This window comes from Chaetodon auriga, chromosome 24, assembly GCF_051107435.1.
Source record: "Chaetodon auriga isolate fChaAug3 chromosome 24, fChaAug3.hap1, whole genome shotgun sequence".
Taxonomy (NCBI): Eukaryota; Metazoa; Chordata; class Actinopteri; order Chaetodontiformes; family Chaetodontidae; genus Chaetodon; species Chaetodon auriga.
The window spans coordinates 12,529,170-12,546,834 of record NC_135097.1 but is presented as its reverse complement, the minus strand read 5'-3'; the positions used below and the strand labels follow the sequence as shown (position 1 = coordinate 12,546,834).

General features: G+C 41.8%; 1 protein-coding gene across 1 annotated transcript; it reads right to left on the bottom strand.

Moving 5' to 3' along the window:
• Positions 1–247: 247 nt before the first annotated feature.
• syt4 (synaptotagmin IV) lies at positions 248–9,629 on the bottom strand. Its single transcript, XM_076725218.1, has 5 exons — positions 9,362–9,629; positions 6,756–7,372; positions 6,312–6,635; positions 2,015–2,135; positions 248–1,538 (listed from the first exon to the last, which is right to left on the bottom strand). The coding sequence occupies exons 1-5, from the start codon at positions 9,393–9,395 to the stop codon at positions 1,219–1,221; spliced, it is 1,416 nt and encodes a 471-aa protein (XP_076581333.1). The 5' UTR covers positions 9,396–9,629; the 3' UTR covers positions 248–1,218.
• Between the last annotated feature and the right edge of the window lie 8,036 nt (positions 9,630–17,665).

Sequence of the window (17,665 nt, the reverse complement as noted above, 5' to 3'; positions counted from 1 at the left end):
AGGACACGCACATGTCCATGCACACACTGTACTGTAGAATTAGGATTTTGAAAGAGCCTTTTGCCTTGGATACAAGAAATGTGGAAAGGAGCTCTTGAATGTGACAATGATAAATAAAACATATTCCATTCGCCATTAAAGAGCAAAATGCTTCTGCTGGTAATAGCGGACACCACACACACACGCACACACACACACAATTAACTTCACATACTTGGGAAATAATGACTACAAACTCAGTTTTTTTCTCAGAACTTGCCATATTTTATAGTAAGTTACATACATTTACACTTCAGCTGTCTTTGTGCTCACAGTAAGGGGGACAAAACACCTACAGTAAACAGTATGTGGCTCACATCTCCTCAGAGCTAACACACACACATACACACACAGTCGCATCAGCAAAAGCACTCTCATATTGAAACACACACACACACACACACACACACACATACACACACACACACACATAAATGCATCCACACTTAACTGTCCCCAGTGCACTCAGTCTGTTCCAGTCTTTTCTCCAACCACCTAATTTAGGCTTTCTCGTACTTAAGTAATGATATATGAAATACCACTTATACTTACAAAACATGTTCAACAAATCAACTGTACAAAACAAAAACGGAAATAAAAAACCTACATCTTTATGAAGAAAACATTGTCGTTATAAAATAAACTGTAATAATCCACATTTTTTACAGCATTGTCAGATGTGGTTCATTCTGGTTTTCACATGATGGATTAGGTTACTATTTATAGGACAAAGAGCAGAAGAAAGAGAAGAAGAAGGAGCAGAAGAAGAAAAGAAGAGTAATAGCGACATTTAAGACATTCTGCACTGCACACGGTTACAGTGACAATTGTTTGTTGCCATGAAGACGATGTTGCATGTTACCAGGTGATTTTCTGTGACAGTCTTTGGGATCATTTAAAGCTATGGGGTTCCCTTTGTCATGCCCCGCCCCTCCAGCTGAACCCCAATAACTTCAAAGATAAGTGATTGAATGATTGACTGAATGATGACATCACTTCAAATGACCCTTCCCACAACATCTGAGTCCCCCCTCCCCCCTTTGTTTCCCACCCACCCTCACTGAAAGTCCAATGGGTACTGGCTAACGAGACGTTAAATCCCGCCCATCCTCATTCCATCCCTCTCGCGGTTGGATCAGACTCAATATGGACGACAGAATCCACCAAGACCCCGGCATTCTAATCCTCAGACATGGCGTGCCACTTGGCAATTTGGCGACGCGGATGGTCACAGATCTCCCTCCAGTGCTCGCCGGGGGTGCCCGCTGCTGACGTGCCCAGCACCAGGCGCCCTAGGATGGTGTTGGGGCTGCGTGAGTTGCCTGTGTCTGAGTCCATCAGCAGCAGCTCCACGCTGGTGTCTCTCAGGCCCTCGTCGGAGGGCAGGTCAAAGACAAACAGCTCGTTGAAGACCGGGTTGGGGGAGCACTTCTTCACATGGGTCTTCTTCTTGCACACGCGCTTCTTCCCGTGGTACATGTTCACCTTGACATATGGATCTAGAGTTGAGGAATGACAAGCAGATGACCAAAGTAAGGACAGAAGCAAAAGGCATGATGAGTATCCATGCCTGAGGCGGCTGGAGAGCAGCATATTATTCCTAAGATGGATCAATATAGCAATCGATAGAGCGGAAATGATGGATGTTAGCAATGAGGACAAAGGAGGCTGGCTGTGTAAACACTTTGTCTGTGTGTGTGTGTGTGTGTGTGTTTGTTTGTGTGTGAGTGTTTGTGCTTGTCACTAAAGTGCTCTCTATCACATCCTGATCAGATTACTTCAGTGTGGTGGGGGTGTCATTATGGCAACTATCAGAGCATCCAAAGTAGTCTGGGCTGCGTGGCAGGAAGAACAAAACTTTTTGTGTCATCTATTTATGTTTTTTTTGAAGAAGGTTTATGCAGTTGTGTTTGTCTGTATGGGAAGTGTTCCCTCATGTCGCAGCTTGAAAAGGTGCAGCTAAAAGTGTATGTACCTGTAGGTCCATTGTTGTCAGTCTTGGGCAGGTGGCGAGCTTTGAGGACGACCACAGTCAGAGTGTTGGTGGTGGACTGGTAACACAGGGACAGCAGTAACTCGCCTCGGCCTGAGGACTTCTGTGGAGGGGTGAATGGGTGACAGGTGGGTGGGGGATAGAGCAGGGGTGGAAAGACAAGAAGAAAAGGTGATGCAAAAAGAGATGGCAGGTGTGAAAGGAGAGAGAGAGGAAGAGACCTTCAGACAAGTTTCTCAGCTTCCAAACCAGACATGAACTCATACCCAAACATATTGAAAGCAGCAGATCAAAAAATCCAGAACATGTTTGCTTCTGACTTTTAAAGCACGACTTATCTTGACCCTGTTACCTGTCACAGCAGGTGTATGCACAGACATACCTACAACCCCGCCTCCAAAAAAGCTGGGGCACTGTCTTAAACGTAAATGCAAACAGAATGTGATGATTTGCACTGAAAGTTCATATTTCATTGAAAATAGCACAAATACAACATATCAAATGTTGAGAGATTTCATTGTTTTTTGAAAATTATATCCTCATTTAGAATCTGATGCCAGCAACACATTTCAAAAAAAGTTGGGGCAGTGGCAACAAAAGCCTGGAAAGTTGTGCGGGGGAGGGGTTGGCAGTGTCAGAGAATCTGAAGAAACCTCTGTACACAAGGGACAAGGCTGAAAACTAGTACTGGCTGGCCGTGAAGTTCAGGCCTCAGGTGACACTGCATTGAAAACAGACACAATTCTGTAGTGGACATCACTGCATGGACTCAGGAACACTCCCAGAAACCATCGTCTGTGAACACAGTTCATCACTGCATCCACAAATGCAAGCTGAAGCTCTGCCATGCAAAGAGGAAACCGCATATAAACCAGATCCAGATACACTGCCGTCGTCTCTGGTCTCGAGCACATTTAAGATGGACTGAGGCGACATGGAAAACCGTCGTGAGGTCTTACAAGTCAAAAAAATCACCGTTCAAAAGCCAGCATTCGAGATGGTGTGGGGGTGCATTAGTGCACATGGCATGGCTAACCTGCACATCTGTGAAAGCACCGTTAATGCTGAACGGCACATGCAGGTTTTGAAGCAACGTATGCTGCAAGTAGACGTCTTTTTCAGGAAAGGCCTTGCTTATTTCAGCAAGAGAATGCCAAACCACACTCTGCACGTATTCCAACAGCATGGCTCCATACTGATTGATAGCAACGATGCAGTTGGACATTAATCACGGTCGTAATAAGCAAACACAGAGAATACGGCATTCTTAAGTGCTTAATAAAGACTAATAAAGAGCCAAGATGCTACTAATATGCATGCTCATAAGCAACTAGCTCATGGTGCATATATGTGTACCTAAATATTAAGTATTTAGTAGTACCTAACAGGGAGTGACATTTAGGAAATCTATGTTATGATAAGTCAGTAAGCAATTAATTAGCTATGTGAATCCTGCTGGTGTTGGTGCTGACTCCATAATCACCACCTGCTTATGGGGTGTTTTCTCATATCTTAACTCTCACAAACATGTAACTGAGAAGCTCCCTAATCTGCCCTGCATTAGCACTTTCACTGTGTTACTGTTCTGCAATTTGTGGCAAACAGACACATCCACGTCTGCGTCCACACGCCCAGGGGAGCTCACACCTCGCATGCTGCCATCACACCGAACAGGTTGTCATGCCTCGGCTCACAGTTGCCATGGCAATGACAAGTAGCATGCGGACAACTTGTACCCATGACTTGATGGTTTCTGAAAATGAAGATGTCATTCCTCTGGGGACATTGTCCATGTATGATAGATGAGAAGAATAAGGAAGTACTATGACTATGCAGAATATTCTACTCTATTCTGTTTTTTTGTCCTCTTCCAGCTTGAAAACAGGGCGATGGCTACGCTATTTGTGACACGCTGTATCAATTCCATGAACTGCTCACACACGTGCGCACACACACACACACACACACAGTCACACACATGTACCCACACAAAGCAGTGAGACAGAATCTATGCCTTGCAAACAAAGAGAGCCACCACCCTCTCAGCAAAAGGCTGCCTCTAATCACAGGGAACAATGTTCACAGCTCATATCGAGAGAATTCAGCCAAAAATGATTTTAAAACTAGTCTCACTGCACATTATACACATGGATGGATGTAATTATGAATAAACTATTCTGTTTAATCCACTGTTCTTACACTCTGTAAAGCCCTGTTAATCCATCAAAAAAAGGCTGTTTGTACTTTTTTTTCACAGAAAGTGATTCAGAAGGATGAGTGCCAATATCTTTAAACAAAGCAAACCCTTTGACTGAGTACAGCCGACACACAGCAAACAACTACATTCAAAGATGCCTTTTTCTCTGTTCACCTGCCCACATTCAACAAAAAAGCCCAGAAGAAGAATCCCACTGAAAAGCATTATCATAGATTCTAAAACTAATTTTTGATCCATCATTTTTTTGATCACAGAAGACTCCTCCCCACAGCAGAGGTTTATGAGATTTGTCCCTCCTCGGACCACAAGGAGGATGCAATAGAAAAAATATGGTTAGTGTGGAGCGAGCCAGCAGAATATTATCCTCTTGATGATAAAAATACAGAGGGAGCTGTGCTGAGAGGGAACAATCCTTTTATATTTCTCAGAATCTGAGTCACAGTCTCTGGAGTACTATCTCCTATCAGAGATTTTTAAAGATATTAAAGAGAGCTCACATTCCTCCCGGGAAGGAGAAAATGCGCACAAACATATCGGTTCCCACCTGGTAGGCACAGTGCTTCCATTTTAGCAGAGCTCTGCAGCGTCTAACATGAGCCCACAAATCTAAAATTACATTGATATCATCTCATATTCCACCTACAAATGGACAAAAGCTCCTGTACAGCCAAACCATCTCGTACCGATCTAAAGAGCTGCTGTATACCAGACCGCAGAGCTACGATAAGGATAGAGATATCATCTTACACTCCATCCATTAAATTGACCAATACACTAAATGTAACAGCCAACCCTGCTACCATAATCCAAGTCTCGTCCACAGCATTATCAGGAAATATATATAATCACGGGTATTTCCTGTCACAGCTCTACAGCACAGTAAGTCAGCCGACATCTCAACAACTGGTGCTGATTGTACACCACATGACATTCCTCTAACAGGAAAACGTCCTACTGGAAACACAGCCCATTTATGGTCCTCACAGGAACAGCCAGTCTGGAGTCTGTTTATCACCAGCCCACAGATCCATAGTGGCGTGGTGTGGATATCACTCCATCATTCAATACACTACAGGGAACAACGTCCATGTGATAGCCTATTTCTCTATTTCTCTGACGTTGTTTGGATATGAAGATCATTGCTAAATTAATGACAAATTAAGCAAACTTCAGATTATCCTGTGGTCCAAGCCTTGTTTACTAAGTGGTAGGAAACATTTTATGTATTCTAACATTTAACTGCATTAATCACATAAATTACATATTTTAAGGATTTCAGAATAATCAGCTGTTTGGGGATTTGACACAATTAGTATCAAAAAAATGATAAAACAAATTAAAAAAGAAGCAGCAAAGGCTTTCACGTATCCAAACTCACAGCAGTCCATTTCAGTGCAAGACCTCAGTATCGGCTTTCCCAAATCCATAAAGGGCAACAGATCTTGTCTGTGTGTCTTCAGAGTGATGCACTTCCTGTCTCCTTTCTCTGCCTTTATTTAACATGAACACTTTTCTACTTACTAGAGGCAGATGTGATGAAAGAGAATTGCTTTGATGCATTTGCGAAATATATTACTTACATTCATATTCAAAACTGTCCCTCCAAATGCTGATTAAACCATTAAATTAACACTCGAAAGCGGTGTGAAAGTGTAGTTTCAAGAAACATAATGCGATGAATCCGCATTCAGGTGAAAACTCCATGCTTTTAATATCATTATACTTTAATAAGTAAATGGATTTGAGGATGATTAAATACTGATTTATGTCCTGATTAATACTGTAACAGTGGAAGCACTTTGCTGCAGCGCTTTTAGGGATGATGCAAGCACTGGTGTTATAATGAGGGAAATGATGAGTCATTATTGGAGCTGTTTTGGAATTGGAAGTGATTTTGTGGTCAGTTTCAGTGCTAGTTTGTTATAAAAAATTAATCATTTTAAGACACCGTATGTGTCATAAATCTCATCCCAATGTACGCACTCAAGGAAAACTGATAACTGATGTTACAAAAAAATAAGGAATTCAGAGTTCAAACATCCAAATTGTTTGCAATCTCACCTTGACATTCCTCTTGATGATCTCTCGACTCATCAGGACACGCCCGTCTGATAAATCGATCCCGGACAAGGGTACAAGGGTCTCTCCGATGACCTCGTCACGGGAGAATCTATCAAAGCTCAGGACCATGAAGTGGAGGGCCAACTCCGACACTCTGGCCAGTGGGATCCCGTAGAAGCTGAAGGTCTCATCAAAGGCAGGGTCCAGAGTTTTCCTCAGGACTCTGGTCTTCACCCGGTGCTTTTTCTCTGGCAGCAGGGTGAGCTTGATGTAAGGGTCAGAGGTCAGCGACTGCTCATCAGTTGGGCTCAGGCCGTGGGCTTCCTGGATCAAAAAGTCAAATCAAGCAATTGGTCAAAAAGTATTTTTAGTCGAATTTCTATCAAACAGCTGATTGTAAAGACACACACACACACCTGACACCAGGTGAAACACAGACAGTACCTTGATATGGACAATGAATGCCTTTTTCTCTGGCTGGTACTCCAGGGAGAAATGGAGAGTCCCGAGCCCACCCTCCCCCTCCTCTCCTTGTGGCTTGTCCACAGCTGGGGTCGGTGCCTGGCTGGAGAGGGTGCTGGATGGTGAAGGGAGGTCTCGGCGGTCCATCACCCCAGGCTGGGTGAACCCTGTGTGTGGAGAGGGCAGCTCGAGGTCCGGGGAGCTCCGCACCTTCTGGTGGTGGTGATGAAATGGTTTGGTGGTGAAGTTGCCATTCAGGTCCCGTTTCTCCAGATCCAGATGCAGAGCCGGTCTGGCATCGTTTGGACTTGATGCCAGTTTACCAGTGCCGGTCGGACTCATTAGTGACGTGTGGCAGTTTCCATTAACGTCAGTTTTACTGGTGTCGTTAGCTGTCGTAGCGGCAGGTGCAGCAAACTTCTTCTTACCACTGAGGCTCTCGGGGTAGATGTCGACCCCTTTGAGCATGTGCACAAACTTGTAGGGAGGTGTCTTCTGGGATTTGGTGTTTTTACGCTGGCAACAGATCCATGCGAAAGCTGATGCAGTGAAGACGAGGCCAAAGACACTCACCACAGCAACACCCACTGGCACTGCCACTGTGGAGGAGGACAGAGAGAGTAGAGAAAATAAATTAGTTAAGACGTTGAGACGTCTGACTGCACGGCCCAACCAACACTGTGGAACAAACAACAGTAAAACAATCTCACATAAAACAATTGTTGCAGCTTGCACAACCTCAACAGATTTAATTGTGGCACTGAGGCAACTGAAGCCATTTTGTGTGTCTGACTGACGCAGGCTGCAGTCTTGACTCAGACAGAAAAAAACAAGCCAATCTGTTCAACCCTCATGGAGCACTATCAGTACTGTGTTCATATACCAAACATGGCTTCAGTAAAGCAACAGGAAACAGCCGGTGTAATGAACTGCTGGGAAAACTACACAACGTCATTACGTGGCTGGTTGATTTCTTGATGGCTGAACTTAGAGGCAGAACACAGAAAAGTAACAAGACCTCAGCAAAAGCACAAATGGATGACAAACCTACAATGTCAACTGGTTCAGAAAGATTTTATGACTAACGACCAGACTTTAAATGGAAACATCAGGATCATTCTGGTCGATACAGAGAACAAACACCAGCTTGGCAAAACAGATTCTTGTAGATCTGTTTTGTGCAAAGTGGGATGTCAGGGTGAGCATCCCTGATATCACATCTACAAGAACAGCCCAGAAATTTGTGATAGAGTCTTTGTTATATTCCCCCTAAAGCAGGAGAAGATTTGCTCAAACTGTTATCTTTTCCACAGCAGTGGTTCTTTAGGGACCTAATGCCTTTCAATGGTACTTGTGTCCCCTATAGCACCATTAAAACATTATGGAGACATATTACGGGGATATTTGCCACTGAACGCTTAAGCTCTTTGTTTTGTGGTGTTGAACTGTGACTCAACAGCAATCACGCTGCCTTCTCATGCAGTCAGAGTTAATAGGTCTGTTTCAGCGGAGGAAACGCAGACCATTTCCTGCAGTTATGAGGGCGGCCCAGTGGAAAAGCACTCAGGTTAACACCCATAGAGGGGGAGAGAGAGAGAGAGAGAGAGAGAGAGAGAGAGAGAGAGAGAGAGGTAAGGGGTAATAACACATGTACTTGTTTTTTCCATCTGGTCAAATCTACTCTATTTCATACCATTTCAATCATTTATTTCTGTTTCTCATATAGCTCCCTTGTTGCCTGGTTGAGTGTGGTGCTGAAATGTCCACACAACATATTTAACAACATGTATTATGTACTTATTTTCCTATAATTGACATAGATGACATAACAGTTTCACTTGTAATTTCTGATCATGTATTCCTGTGAGGAATCAGTATTTCCTGTGGTGTTATTCTAGAGGTTATTATGATTATGTGTCCATTTCAAGTATATTTACACTCCATAGGCTTATAATGTATTACTAATCTGACTGCTTCTCCATGGGCGAGCAATAAGGCAGTGAGTAAGCTCATTTCAGCTGCAGATCACAGCTCTGATACATATTGTTGTCTCCGTTTTCATGAATATTTGAGGCGGACGCGCCGGGTGGACTGACTTTCAACAGCAGACAGATGGATGTAACGACGGGAGGGCGGTGAGGGGGCTGCCGAGCCCAGGGGAAAGAAAGACAACAAACAGGTGCTTCACCTGGCCTGTAGTAACACCTGCGCAATCCCAAATTGTAATATTAAGTGGACTTTGTAAATATTGATGTCGTATTAACACGTCAGCTCCACCCTCGTGGTGAGGTAATTAGCTGTCGCCTTTAAGCTAGCAGCAAAATGGAGGCTGGAAGTCTCCTCAAACACGTTGTTTGGTGGAGTGAAAGGGTTAGACGACACACCGGACAGTCACTTTCCTGTAGTATTTCTTGCTGTAACGTATTTAATGAAGAAAAAAACAAAAAAAACAAGAAGCCAAAATTCAACTCAAAAGTAACAAATTAGCTACTAATCATCAGCGGCTAATAACGCTGACAATGAGTCACTTGTAATCAATAACTCCACACCTGCGTCCCTCTTTGCTAATGGAGACTGTTCGGACTCACCGAGCTGAGCTCCGTCCTCCACCAGAGGAGCCATGGTCTCTGTCCAAGGTGCTGAAAAGGTCCGTCTGCGTTCACACCGAGCTCTCTTCTCTGGCTAACTCCTGATGTCGAGGCTCCGCAGTGTCTCGGCTTGGATGAGCTTTAATAATGCACGCGCTGGTGTAGGGCTTCAATAATGGAGGAAGCAGCCTTGTTTTCCCAGAGAGAGGGATGGAGGGATGCTCTGTCCTCGCCCTGCTGCTGTTACTCTGTGATGCGTGAGTGTGTCTCAGAGGCGGCAACACCCCGTTTCTTCTCTCTCTCTCTCTCTCTCTCTCTCTCTCTCTCTCTCTCTCCCTCCTTGTTTTGTCTGTCTCTCTCTCATCCTCCGTTCACCAGCCCCTCGTCCCCTCCCTGCCGGTAAGGCTGAGCTCATCACTGCTGACGCAGTGGTGACGGAAGCCGGCTGTGAAATCAGGACCCCCGGTGTAGCAACACAACAGGGCTGCCAATTTCCCCGATGACATGTTAGGGAATGAATGGTTTCTGGTGTGTGTGTGTGTGTGTGTGTGTGTGTGTGTGTGTGTGTGTGTGTGTGTGTGTGTGTACCTTTTTCGATAAGACTGCTGAAAGGATGTGTTATACTGTAATCCCATCATTCATTAAAGTGGTAATTTAGCTGATAGGTTTGGATGCAGTGATGCTCTCCTCTGATACAGATTGGTAGTAACTGGAATAACTGCCCAGTTTATTGTGATCAATCCATACCATATTCTACAGTGTATTTAATATAGTATCTTTATAGTACACTCTATTATAAACCGTCCAATATAATGCAAATCAACAGCAACTAGACTCACATGTCAATGAAGTACAACCTTCTGCTTTATAGAAACTGTAATGTACTGTGGACATCGGCCAATTTGGAGGGGGATATCACCCCCCTTGTTAGCAAAATGCAGCTAAAACACAACTGACAGACAAGGAGCAGAAAAAGGAAAAGAAAAGTAAGAATTTGTTGTTAATTGGACAATTCAGTGGAACAGTTTTTTCGTTTTTAAGTTGAGTGAGGATCAACATTCTGTAATTTGCCCAATGAAACTGGGTCTTTTTTGTATCACCATGCCACTTTTGTAATGTGTAGTATAAATTTAACTGTAATGTCTAACTGCTTAGACTGCTGCCCCCGCGACCCGGTCCCGGATAAAGCGGGTGGAAATGGATGGATGGATGGATGTCTAACTGTAATCAATTAGTGAGACTCTGTACAGGTACAGTCGGTTGTGTTGTCCCTGACAAATAAAAACAGTGAGTAGTTGCAATGCCGACAGGTTTTGCATTTGGTATAGTCAAATACTGACCCCTGGTGTTCATAGTAAAGAATGCATTTTTTCTGTAAAATTAAAGCATTGGGGAAAAAAGTGGACAAGTGGTTTTAGAAGGTAACTGTGCAGGACAGTGATGGAAAAACGGTGGTATTTTCAGGGTTATCAATTAGGTCAACTTCAATAAGTTTATATTGTGATAAAGAGGTCAGATCTTGCTCAGAGTTGCTCTGAGAATTTTACTAAATCACTCCTAAGTTGGACTTCTTGCTAGAAATGTTTGAGTCAGGAGCTCTCTGAGAGGACTCTCACAACGTTTGTGAGTACGGCCCCTGTTGACTCATCTACAAGCTTCAAATGTGTATATATGCTTGTAAGACACTAAAACTGTCTGCAAAACAGCTAAATTATATTATGCATGAGGCTGCTGAAGAAAAGAAGCTCCACTTCTGAAATGTTTCCTGTGGGCACTGAAACCACAGTGGAGTCCTGTTTGAGTTGGAACACAAACAGAATGCAACAAATACTGTGGACATTGGATGTTAATGCATATTTCAGCTTCCCTTTAAAAGCTGCGTGTTCGGTACTTCTGATGCTATTGCAACTACCACAGTATTATCAAAGCTGCTACAAATACTACTATTACTGGTACTCATGAATATGTTAAATGCTCCATCCTAAATGTTTGTGTCATGTCATAAAGGCTTTGTCTGTGTTGAACCCTTTATAAGAGAAGGAAAGGTCTTCAGGAGGGTCTCACCCTCCCTAAATCTAACCCACTGACATCCACATGCATGCTTCCTATTGGTCACATAGCAATCTAGTGTAAATATCTAGAAAATAAAGGTCTGGAACTCCTGGTAATTTGTTTCAATTGCTGAGTGACTGTTAGCTAGTGCACTGAATGTAACTACCTGTAATAACACCTGGACCAATTGGCTCAGAGCAGGTCAAACTTCAGTGTTTGGAAAGAGAATAACAAATAAAACAGGTTCACCTGTTTCCATGGAGCACATCTTCTGTCATCTTTGTGACTCTTTAGTGTGGCATAGCAGAGTTCAGAAAACAGAAGACAACCAGCTGTTGCTCCATGTAACATCTGGATAAAGCTGTGAAGCTCTGATCGTCATGTGACAGGTGCAGCAATGCTTTTGAAATGTCTGTCAAGAGCTCGTCTAAAACAGTTCACATGAAGTAATGAATCTTTCCAGATGTCAGTCGATTTGAAGATGTAAGAGGCTATAGATCAGTGGCTGTTAAGCGGCTTCTTAGGTCAGTGACTGCGGTTGCTTTATTCAGATGCTTTAATGGGAACTTTTAAGGCAAAAAATGTTTTTTCTTTCCTACATACTTGTCAGTGCAAATGACGAGTCTTTGTCATTTACAACACCATTTAAAGGTACACTTGGTGTTGTTTGTCAACCAGCAGGAGGTGCTGAAGTCCACTACTTGTTATCATTGGGTCTCCACCACCTTGCATTCATTTCACAAGCTGAGGCCTGGAGCTCATTTTTCATACCACCCTGCAGTCACTCCTCACACCCATGCTCACTCGCAATTTCTTTGTCGTCATTGTCTGTCTAATAATGAGGCCACTGTCTTTTTAAATATGATTTAAACCCTCCACCTGTCTTCTTAGATTCTTCAGCTTCATCATTTCATCATCCTCATCAGCCTCTCATCGGTCAACAGTCATCAGCCACCACCACTAGTGTTTACTCTTTTTTTGTGGTGTTGTACAGTTTGGCTGCTGTTTGGTCATCTGTGAGTTTGCTTTTTGTGTCATAGTATCCACCTAGACTGTCTGCACAGGCAGTATCAGGTTAGAAGTGAACTAACCTGTCTTTCTTATAAGCAATTAAGAAACACACGCATACGCATGCACATACACATATACATACACATACACAGCCTCACCAGAAGTATTTAAAACATTTTGTGGTTTAACGTCTCATCATTTCTTCCTTCATCGCCTGTACAGCAGCTCTCCTTCCATTCACCCAGCAGATAAGATCAGAATCTCGGTTTATTCTGCAGACCTTTAAATAACGTAACTCACAATTTAAAAAAGCTGCAGTTTGAGTATTTCCCTTTCAGTTCTTCACCCATCATTTACACGTTATCCTTTTCATTTAGAGCAGTGATGGCAGCAGCAGTTTTGTCCAGAAGCAGAGGAGGCCTGTTCTTCATCTTCACTCTGCTGTGTCTGGTTTGCCTCACAAGTTCACTGATTGGCAAAGAACAACTGGTAGATATATTTCTTGCTTAACCTCCCGTTGTTGTAGAAAACAATCTCACATCTATTTGCAAGTCTACAGCCATCATGAGTCATCACAAGCATATGCAGCCATATGTGCTGTATTAGAGCTGTTGGTGTGTCCCCACATGTAACTGCATGTCGATTCTCTCTCTGGATTTGCAGGAAAATATCAAAGAAAAGATTCAGAAAGCTGAACAAAAAATGGACATTTTGAAGATGAGTCAGTTGGTCAGTTTCCATGTTGCTCATAAGCTCATACAAATGTGTTTCGATAGGATGACTTTATGCACTGCAGTGGACACAACATCATAGCAGACTGAGTTGGTGACATGTCATGAAGAGGTTTTCTTTGTCCCCATTAGGCTGAGTACAAGAAGTACATGTCAGACTTTGCCTCCGCTTGAGAGCTCATGAATAAGTACGTGAGCTTTGTGGATCCAATGATGGCACTGATGAAGAAATCCTCAGAAGCATCAGCTGACTTTCCACCACTGGAGGGATTTGTGCAGAGCATCATGGAGAAAACCAGGACTTATCTCGATAGGCAGAATGAGGAGTTTGGTGCAAATGTAGAGAAAGCAGAAGAGGAACTGGAAAAATCTAAGAAAATGATCAAGTTCCTTCAGGAGAATCAAGCTGAATTTTAACTTCTGTCAGTCATGTCTGACACTGCATCTGTTGTCTCTGTCAAGTTTCCCTTTCTTATTGTACAGTTTCAGTTCAATGTTTCTATGGACTGACTTTGAAACCATGAATTCCTTTTATTTGTTTGACATAAAATAGGACATAAGAGAGGGACTCATTATTGATGGGAATATGAAATGTGTTGATATACCTGCAGCTTTAAATGAATATATGTACAAATGTGCGGCCATGGCAGTTTAGAAAGTGGAAAAGAAACATTTAACAACTGTTACTTCTACGTCTGTTCAGTCTGCTGCCCTACATGCATGACTTGGTTATTGTTGTGATATAGTTGAATGAATATTGGGAAAACATGCCAGAGATGATAATAAATGATGAAATTGAAGTATTGTACATGAAATTCAGGACATGTGGGTAACCCAAATAAATTCAATACATGGGAACTGTTGTTGACTGATGCCCTCCTTTTTTGCTATCCAAAAATATGAAGCCCAGAGTTCTAATGCAAATGTGTTTCGATGGTGGAGACAATGCACAAAAGGATACAGGTGAGGTTAGACACAATGTGAGACTGAATGTGTGCTGCAGACGTGTTTAAATACTGCAGCTTCATAGTGAGACACATCATTTCTGAGACTCTGAATGAACAGCTGCTGGAGCAATTAACAGCATCCAGACTGACCTTCCTGTCTGGCTGCAGCTTATTCTTCTGTATTCTCTGTTGTCTTTGCCCTGTTGATTTATCCTCCATAACAAAAACATATACAAATTTGTTTGAATTTTTGCAAAAGGAATAGGCTGCAGTGACAGCAGAACAATGTCAAAAGCTGGTGGAGAGCATGCCAGGACACATGGCTGCAGTCATCAAAAACAATGGTTATGCAGTCAAGTACTAACTCCTGTGTGTATCATGTGACTAACAGACAGAAAAGAAAACATGGAATACCTAAAAGCACTGTTTGTGGCAGTGGTTATTATCAAGAAAACCATGGAAAATGGCTGGATATCAGCTCTTAAATTAAACTCTTATGAGCTTTTTTTGTTATTATCATTATATTTGTCCAAACAAATGTACCTTTAGCTGTACCAGGCATTAAAATGGACAAGAAATTGAAGAAAACAAGGTTGGCCTAATAATTTTTTCTATGACTGTATATGTGAGTGCAGAAGTGAAAATTACTCTGAACTGTTCTGGATTCTAGCTCGAAAATGTTGCAGTGGCTCAGCCCTGACTGCACATGACTGACAGACTTGTTAAACCACATGCCTTCTTTTGAGTTGTGTTGGTGCAAGCTTGGATTTAGATTTAGACTTAGACTTTTACTTTATTGATCCCAATTTGGGAAATTGTTTTGTTGCAGCAGCAGTTTAAACATACATATGTATATGTATATAACTACATATGTAGTATTATAGTATAATACGTAATATTATAATAGTATAATAAAAATACTATAATAATGTTGTGAAATAAGTTCTTCACTCTGCTGAGCTTTAGTGTTGATGATATTAACCTTAACTATGTGGGTAACCAGTGCTGATAGACATCCATAACGATCATATTGCCATTATTAGTGTGGAAATATCCTGAATTATATGTTACACTAGGCCAAGCATTGTGACCTTTTTGACCCCCTCTACAACTACGGCCAGTGAGAATGAGGGTGATGAGGAACTCTGGGTGTCACAAATACACCTGGCTTCACTGGAAGTTGACAGGCAACATTTTGGAAAGACGTCACTATGCTCTCTCACTGAGTCATGCAGTAATTACCTTGCAGGTATTAAATTACTAATGGAGCTGAACCTCTAGACTACACTGTAGGCCATGAGAGTTACTCCTCTCGTCTCACACTATTGATATTGCATTGCAACCGTTTAAACTCCCACACCTCAAAACAAATCAGCGAGGAATGATTTTGTCATTGGGATTTAATGCAGGAAACCTTGCACACTGTAGGAGAGGCTATGTATGTGGACTTGGTTACGTCTACAGTCACAGCAGGCCACAGTCTGTCATCACTGATGAGTCTGGTTGTCACCTTTGATTAACTGTGATTGCCCCTACTTCCTTTTCAACATGACGTCAAGTGAACCATCATTTTCAGTATCAAAATTGCTGAACAAAACTTTGCTCTGAGGTTCAGTTTGCACAAGCAGACAGTGGAGGGATGTTTTTTATTTGTTTTTACTTTTTATTTATTTTTTAATTCTACAAAACGGACAAAACAGAATTCTTTTTGTTTCAAGATTTAATGAAAAAATGAATGAACAGATGATAGATGACCCTATTGATGACCCTATTTCCCCAGGTGGACTGGCAGGCATTGTGCTGTCTGTTACATGTATGTTAGCTATGTGTGATTGATTTAATTTAGTGTTCTTTTTATTGTCTGTTTGTTCTTTTTCTACCTCTCCTTTTCGTTCTTCATTTCATTTATTCCAGTGTGTGATCGTAATAGTCTAATCTTATCTTATATGGAATACAACAGAGGGAAAATACTATTATGAAGCATCCAATAAGTCTGTAATAAACAAAACAAAACAGCAAAATGGTCAGCTGTCACTCACTGCCTATAAGTTTTAATTTTTCACAACGTGGTTTCAGTTTCAAACCCATGCAACTATACTACCATTGTTTAAATACTCGTAAATCTCCCCTATTTTCCATAAAATAACAACAATAATAATAATGATAATGTTGACAGGAGGCATAAACACCTATTTGATGTGTTTACTACATTTCCCTCTGGTTCAGCAGGTCGCAGTCTGTTGAAAATTAGATGTGACATCTGCTGACAAGCAGTCATTCACTCAGCATGAGACCTGGCAATTAAAAAAAAAGAAAAAGGGAAGAAGAGGAAGGATGAATGTGAGATGGGTGGAGTACCTGCTAAACTGGATGTCACTAAGTGGGAAGAGGCTTATCCATATGTCAATCAAACTCATGCTGTTTGTGAAATATGCTACAGAGATTTTAGTGCATCACACGCAGGGAAAAGCGACAAATCTGCCAAGTACAAGTGCGTTCAGGAGGCCCAGAAACACAATCCACCAATGACTGCATTTATTCGACCTCACCTATCCATCTCCATAATCACTCTCTTCTACCAATTGTGTCTCTTGAAAGAAGCCCCTTTCAAAACCACAATTACATAATAAGGTGTAAGTGATGTGTACATATCCTTCAAGTGATAAAAAAGATTGAAAAATAAAATTCTGACCACCCAATTGTAGTCACTTACTCAATGTACTAGTTAATCCAATCCTTGTTGTTCTCATACTTTAAAGCCCGCAGACGGTGTTTTTTGGTCTTTTTTTATTGCATTTTTTACCCTTATGAACAACAACTTTTGGTACTCAAAGCTCCTCGTAGTTTCTTGGTTTGATCAATTGAGCAACTGTAAATTTTGAGTGTGTATTATAGTGCTTTCTATCCAGAAAATACATATTTTATATATTATAGCAGTTACCTAATGTTTCTGTGACAGTGAAAAAACATTCAAAAATATTTGAATTAAAATGAAGCTCCCTTCACTCTCTAGGGAAAATAATATGGCAAACTTTCCTTAGGAATATGACATTAACAACTCCCCCAATCCACATTACTCTAGAAACACATGAAAAAAGGTAACACATGTCGAAAGTTTTCTTGTCAATTCAGCATCAATATAATCCACAAAGATAAACTGCATTTACGTGCAAACTTTACAGATCTTGGGTTTTGTCGCCTCAACTCAAGACGAATTTTAATGGGAGACAACTGAGGTAATTTACTGCCAAGGAGGAAACAAAGGCTTGAAGCCAAATGCGGACTGAACAAAGGCAGAGCTGGTGCAGTTTGATAAGTGTAGCGAGGCAAATAAATCCAACAATGGGAGCACAAGTCTGACAAATGAAAAACAAGTTAAGTGCAGTGAAATAGAAAGTCCAAAATCTCAAGAAGGGCAGGGAAACACTCAGGAAAGACATGAATGAAGCGATGACAATCTGACAAAGGGTGGAAAAACACCTGCTTAAATACACTTGGGGAGGGAGAAGTAACGAGGCACAGGACAAAACAAATGAGGGACAGGTGACACAAATCACACAATC